Here is a 7178-nt window from a genome sequence, read left to right as displayed (position 1 = left end):
TGCCAAAGAAATCCAAACGGATTATATCTCCATTTTAGGAATGTGTATTCTAATAACAATGTTGCATCTTGGAAATTCACTATAAAACCAGAGATACCGTTCTTCCCTCATGAGGTTTTTAGTTTTGTTTGAATAAAGTTACAATCGAATTGAATAATTAAAATCCTGTGGAGAGAGCTAAGATTTCTGGTATAGGAACTTTTGCCTCTGGAAAAATAGGAAGGTTTCTTCTTCAAGATATAAGAGTCCTAAGGCATTCTACTTGTAGTAGGAAGCCCATTCAGCCCACATTCACAGACTTTACTAAAAGAATTCCATTGCAGAGAGGAAAAGATGGGCATGACAACCAAGGAAATCCTACAATATAATTCAGTTCTTCATCCAACGTGCGAGTAAAATAAATAGCATAAATATCTAAGATGACAATGACAAACAGAAAGCTAGACCCAGAGAAAACAGATCAAGGAAAAGAAAATAATGTAATATAAAACAAACAAACAAAACCTCTCTAAAATGTATTTATTGAGGCATTCAAGAAGCCTTTACATCTATCATATAGGCCTATTATTCTATGACATAAGAATAATCAGAGAACAGAAAAGGATACTGATATTTCTTTTTCAGCAAACAAAAAAATGCTTAAAATGTAAAGGCTAAATATGAAAGTAAAAGATTTATTTAAAATAAAAAACAGACATAAAAGTAGGAGAGAAAAGATAAAATTATAGCCAAATAGCTAAATATTTGACTTAAAAACAGCCCCAAAAGAGAGAAAACAGACAAATAAGGAGGGACGAACTTATCAGAGAAAAAAAAAATATAGAAAGATAAAAAAATTACCCAGATCCAATGAAATATATAAGCTCATCAATACCAGAAAGACAACTTATTCATAAGAAATTTACACCAAGAAATGTGTGAATCACAAAATTTGGGAGACTGAATAAAGAAAACCAATGTCCTAATGACATCAAGAGAGAAACAAATCAAAACATTTAAAAGGAGCTAGCCCAGCTTTAGAGTTTTCATCAGGAAGACTGGATCTGGATTTTAGTGGAGTTAACAGCTTCACAGTTCTGAAGAAACATGACTTTGAACCTAGATATAACACCCAAATAATTAAATGTGAGAGCAGAATGCTTTTTGCAGGGAAATTCTAATTTCAAAAAATCTTTTCAAACATTTCTGGAGGGAGAAAAACAGGAACAACAACAACCAAAAAAGATACAAGATCCAGATTTAACTCAGGAAGGCAGGTTTAGAAGAAAGCACTCCCTGGAATCACCTATGCTACTCAGATAAACTTGAAGATAGGAATGCCTATTATTTATTTATTCTTCTTATATGCAAAGAAAACTTCAGGAAGAAATACTTTTCAATAATGACAAAACCAATCATTAATTAAAATAAAAACAAAAACACTTAAGATATAAGAAAACAGAAATACGAAAAGAAAAATAAAAAAGAAATTGTTGATAGTAATAATGTTAATAATAATGTCAACTTGACTTCAAAACCAAGAGAGATTCTCTTTAATTAACCTAAGTTTTGTGATATTGGGCACATAGAAAAAGGTAATATAATTGATAAATCTTATTGTATTACAGTCTAAAAACAAAGCATGTGTTTTAATTCTAATTATACACAGAGTACACATATTATCTTACACAAGACAAAAGGAAATGTTTAATAAACGAATGATGTGAAAAGGGGTGAGAAATGCTGGAGTAATTGGCAAGAGAGCTAATATTTTCATTTTAAATGAGGAAGACAATATTGCAACTACAGTTGGTAGGAAAAATATTAGTGTTTTATTGATGATAACCTATAACATTTTTTTAAAAATAACAATTTCAACATATTTGATAACGATAGCCTGGAGAAAAAAGTATAAGTAATCTAAATTTGTAGTTTTCTTAATAGAAACCAAGAAATATACTCTGGTTGGTAAGACAAGATAGTATAATAAACCAGATCCTTATTCTTATGTTAGCAATCACCAGACGACCTGAAAATAGGGAAGTTAGGGCAGGAAATTACTGCTATTTATTTTAAAGTATCTTCTTATTATTTATTGTGGGCATGTAATAAAATATTTAAATGTTAAAAAAGTGAAGAATTATGGAGCTTTGCTAGGAAAACAAGAGTTTCAGGAATATTTAAGTCGCAGCTGAAAAATGTAACAGAAATCAGTGACAAAAGTAAGGCTTAATATTTGGGTCTTGTAAATGAATAGTTTGGAGAAAATTAATGGGATAACATGATATAATTAAGAATTTTTGATATACTGGCATATTGATGAATTGACACACCAGATTGGTGACTACAGTAAATTGTGAAAAGTAATCAACAGTTTAATGGACAATGTTCAGTTGTTTTAGTCCTAAAGCAGTAAATAAGTATTTACCTTAAATTTATTCTAAGTGTGACCCTTTGTGTTGATCATTAAATATTAATTACCAATGATATGAAGATACCATGTTTACAGCTATCATTCGTAGAGGGATTCCTCCCAAAAGCTCAATTATTTTCAAGAGTTTTCAATTTGGGTAATTCTTCCCACAGCCATAGTCACTGGAGCAGAGACAGGTACACAAACTTAAAACAATTTCCGGATAAGCAGAGTTTCTCTTCCACTAGGAAACTATAAATAGTAAATGTCTTTTGGCTTTTTGGAAAGTTCTCCAGTCTCTATATTCTGTTACCAAATTTTTCAACAGCTTCTTTCTACAGAATGAGAATCTTTTACTATCTCCTCCATTTTCTGTGTTGTGTGACCTTCATTCTACCAGGTAAAATAGATGTCTGTGTTATATTTGTGTAACACTTCTCTCTAGAAATAGAAATAATAAATTATTAATTGTAAAAGGAAAAATTTTTATGCAATCTTATCAATTAAAGAAGGCTCTTGATTTTATTGAATCTTGGTTTTCTCATTGGTAATTTCATTATACTGGTGTTTTTACCTAACTCATTTTCCAAATTAATATGCAGATTAAATAAGATAATGAAGATAAGATCTTTCATCTTTTTTGGACTGAGTTTTCTTTCTAGATATTTAAATTCTTAAGAAAACTATGATATATTGAATTTATTTTAAAACTCAGAACTGAAGGTTTAATAGTAATTAGATCCTAGAGAAACTGAATGAACTGAGAGCAGCAGTATATTTATTGGAATATCAATAAAATAATCCATAAGATGATTCAAGATATAGTCTTAGAATATGCTAAGCACTGAGGTACAGTAGGAATAAAAGGGCAAGTGAAGAATTTGTAGCTCTAACATCTTTGTCAAAGTAGTCAATACATAAGTAAAGGAGTGCAGCAATGCACCTACAAATCAATATTTTTAAATAATAAAAATGTGTACTACAATGAAGCTCGTGGATATTAGAAAATATTTTGAACTGAATGATAATAAATGAGATAAATCAAAGTTCATAGTAGGGTTTACTAGGAAATTAATACAGTTATATCCATTATCTAAAAAGAATTAAAGCTAAAAATGTAACTAAAATTTTAACTGATGAAGTTAAAAAAGGAAAATCACATTAAACTGACAGTTACAAGCATGCAATAAGACATGATTAGATATAATAAACAGAATCAGACACTAGAGAAAATTAAAAGGCCACATTTTGTTTTTTGAAAAGACTAACAAAATTAATAAAGCTTTGACACAACTGTAAAGAAAAAGTAAAGGCAAAACCAAACTTTATCAGAGATATTAATATATATGCTACAGATATCAAAATGATTATGTGAGGATGTTATGAACAAGGGACATTTTGCATCTGTATTCATGAGTGAGGTTCACCTTTAACTTTCTTACTTGTAATATCCTCATCAGCTTTAATACCAGGTATTGTTGATCTCATAAAATAAGTTAGAAACATCCTTTTATTTTCTATTATCTGGAAAAGTTTGTGTATAATTGGTGTTATTTCTTCCATAAATGTTTAGAATTCAACAGTTAACTTATCTGGGCTGGGTATTTTCTTTATACAAGCTCAATTATGAATTCTATTCCCTTAATCAATTTAGAAACATTTAGATTTTGTTTCTTTTTGTTGTTGTCCAGATTCATTATGATGTATCTTTTTTCAGAAATTAGCTACATATAAATTTTTGAATACATCAATGGAGAATAGAGAACCCAGAAACAGACAAAGCTGGCACTAAAGAGCAATGTGATAAATAAGCTTTCCAATAAATAGGGCTGGTTTCATTGCATAGCCATATGAAGAGAAACTGAAATCATCACATCCAAAACCTTATTCCAAGTAACCTGAGATGCAAGCATGAAAAAAGGCAAAACAATAAGCCATATAAGTTAACATAAAACAATTTCTAACAATTTTGACATACAAGTTGTACTATTTCTTAATCAGTAGAAAAATGGTATTGATTACCTTAAAATTAGCAAATTTTTATGAATCAAAAAACATCAAGTAAAAAAGGCAAGGTCCATATTGAGAAAAGTACTTGTAATACATTAAGCATACAAAAGGAACACAACTGGAATATATAAAGAACATACATAAAACAATATAAAAAAAGACAGAATACCCAATAGGAAACCAAAGATTGATCAATTTCTAAACAATAGATATATATTAGGTCAATAAACATAAGAAAATATATTACACTTTCTCAGTAATTGGAAAAATGGATATTTTATTGTGAAATATAAATGAGTTGAGATACATGAGGTATCTTTACACTCACAGCATAAATTACTAAATTAAAAATACCAAGCATTTCTTAGGTTTTAGATGTCTGAAACTATTATGTAATACTACTGGAAGTTAAAGTTAGCACCCACTATTTGAAAATATGTTTGGCATTATCTATTAATGTTGAAGCTATGTAGACACATCACCATTGTATTTCACCCTTAGGGATATGCCCAACAGAAATGCCTGAGCATGTGCCCCAAAAGTCAAATACAAAAGTATTCAAAAACTGGAAACAACCTGATTATTCATCAGCAGATAAGGCTAAAATGTAGTATATGGATATAACAGGCTACTATACGATAACGGAAATGAAAGAATTACAGATATGAAAAAAAAGAACAAATCTCAAAAAACAAAATTGTGAGTGAATAAAATCAGATGTAAAAATATATGTGCTATACTGTTGCATTCACATAAACTTTAAAATAAGCAGACTTAAAACATAAATCAAAACTATTTTTTTAGAAAATAAGAGTGAAAGGAATTGTAATTGGAAGGGGGCACAAGTGTGCTGGAAATGCTCTATTTCTTGACTTGAGTAGTGTGTACATAGGTCCCTAGTGTTTAGTGACACTTCTAGCTGAGCATTTATGTTTGGGCACTCTTCTGCAAGTTTGTTTTATTTTCTTTTAAAGGTTATACATAAAGAAATAAAATATAATAAAGCACATGATTTTTTATCATACATTTTTGTAATCCAAGCTGCTTTTGTTTAAAAAATCCATAGCTATATTCATAAAATGTAATTGATAGCTGAAAGAGATTTAGAGTTTGTGAGAATAATTTTCACTGTATGCTTAATGTTATTATATGCTAACAACATTAAGCATACAGTGAAAATTATTTAAAGAGATGGAGAAAATATTTTAAGAAACAGTGTGGAACAATTATTTAATCATTTAGAAGAAACAAAGTTAACTACATATCTGACAAGTATGGTTCATATAAAGAGAAAAATACTATAATAAATAAAATATTATGATGAAAAACATCTATGCAAGAATTTCTGATTTTAAAGGCAGAATAATACATTAAAATAGATGATTTTTGTACATTTCTGCATATAAAAATACAGAATTGTTTACATTTTTAAATTGAATATTTATGTATCTTGTAATAAAACTGTTATTGTTTAAAATCCATAACTAACAATATAAAAAACAACAACTAAGGAAAACTAATTGGTGACAAATATGACAGATAAATGTTACTATCCACCATAAATTTTTAAATGCTTATATACTTACTAATTGTTTAAATCCCAGTTATATAACCAACAAAGTATATTAAAAATTTTATAAAAAGAAGGAAAAGTATTAAGCATAAAGACATAAAAATTAAAATTTCAATGGGGCAAAAATCACATACACTTTTGTGACAGTACCAAAACCCTAAAATTAAACTTTTTTTACAACTATCATAAAGACATGCCATATAAATATTAAAAGATGTAACCCACATTGCTTACCATAATCCTAAAATATTAAAGACTTTAGATATGACATGAGTGTCCAAAAATAACTGAAAGATTATATAAATTGTCCTGTCACTCTAAAAATATCTTGAATCTTTTTGGGTAGTTGTAATGTGCTTTAAGAGAAAATATAAAAATTCTTGACTTAATAAAGGAAAAAAAAATGTATGCTGAGCTTGCTAATACCTATGGTAAGAAAAAAATATATCCATAATGTATGTCATGAAGTTTTAAATCATATGTTAATTATTATTTTCTAAACTTGGTACAATGCACACATCATACTTTATGAAATCAGAAATAATCTATGCTTAAATTAAAGATTAGTAATTTCAGTTACTCTTCTTTTACAGTAGCCACACGTACCTTGGTGGATGCTGACCGTTGCACCAAACGTTATGGTCGCTGTAAAAGAGACTGTCTTGAGAGTGAAAAGCAAATAGACATATGTTCCTCACCAAGAAAAATATGCTGCACTGACAGGTTGTATGAAGAAGATTATGTATTTTGAAAAGGAAGACATATCTCTGAACAAAGAAGTTACATGTGCAGTAGTACAGAGAGAGATGGGCATATAATTAGGACTTCTGAAATAAATAATTAAGCATATAAGCCAATACTGCTATCTTCCTTTGTGGGTGTTAATTTCATACACAATGAAATGAGATAAAAATTCTCTTATTTTTCTGAACTAACAGTTTTGATACAAGTATATCTAGAGCTATGTTTGCTCTGAGCGAGGTCCAGTTTTAATCTGTCTTGGGCCACCTAAACTTGTAAAATTGAATGTTTCCCAATTTAGCCATGATCTCATTAGAAACTCAATTCATGAAAATCAGTATTTATGGACTTACCAATTGTCTAAATGTCACTATCAGATTATTGGAGTCAAGACACAAAAAGCCTAAGCAAGAGCTAAAAGTATAAGTTACAGGAGAATATGGATATACTCAATGGCCCTCC

The 7178-nt window shown here is 29.1% G+C and overlaps 1 protein-coding gene across 1 annotated transcript; it reads left to right on the top strand.

Annotated features, from left to right (window-relative positions):
- Positions 1 to 2675: 2675 nt before the first annotated feature.
- Positions 2676 to 6766, top strand: DEFB114 (defensin beta 114). Its single transcript, XM_003923105.4, has 2 exons — positions 2676 to 2792; positions 6572 to 6766. Exons 1-2 carry the CDS (start codon positions 2735 to 2737, stop codon positions 6724 to 6726), a joined length of 213 nt encoding a protein of 70 aa, XP_003923154.1. The 5' UTR covers positions 2676 to 2734; the 3' UTR covers positions 6727 to 6766.
- Positions 6767 to 7178: the final 412 nt, after the last annotated feature.

Source organism: Saimiri boliviensis, chromosome 4, assembly GCF_048565385.1.
Source record: "Saimiri boliviensis isolate mSaiBol1 chromosome 4, mSaiBol1.pri, whole genome shotgun sequence".
NCBI lineage: Eukaryota > Metazoa > Chordata > Mammalia > Primates > Cebidae > Saimiri > Saimiri boliviensis.
This window is presented reverse-complemented; position numbering and strand designations above follow the sequence as displayed.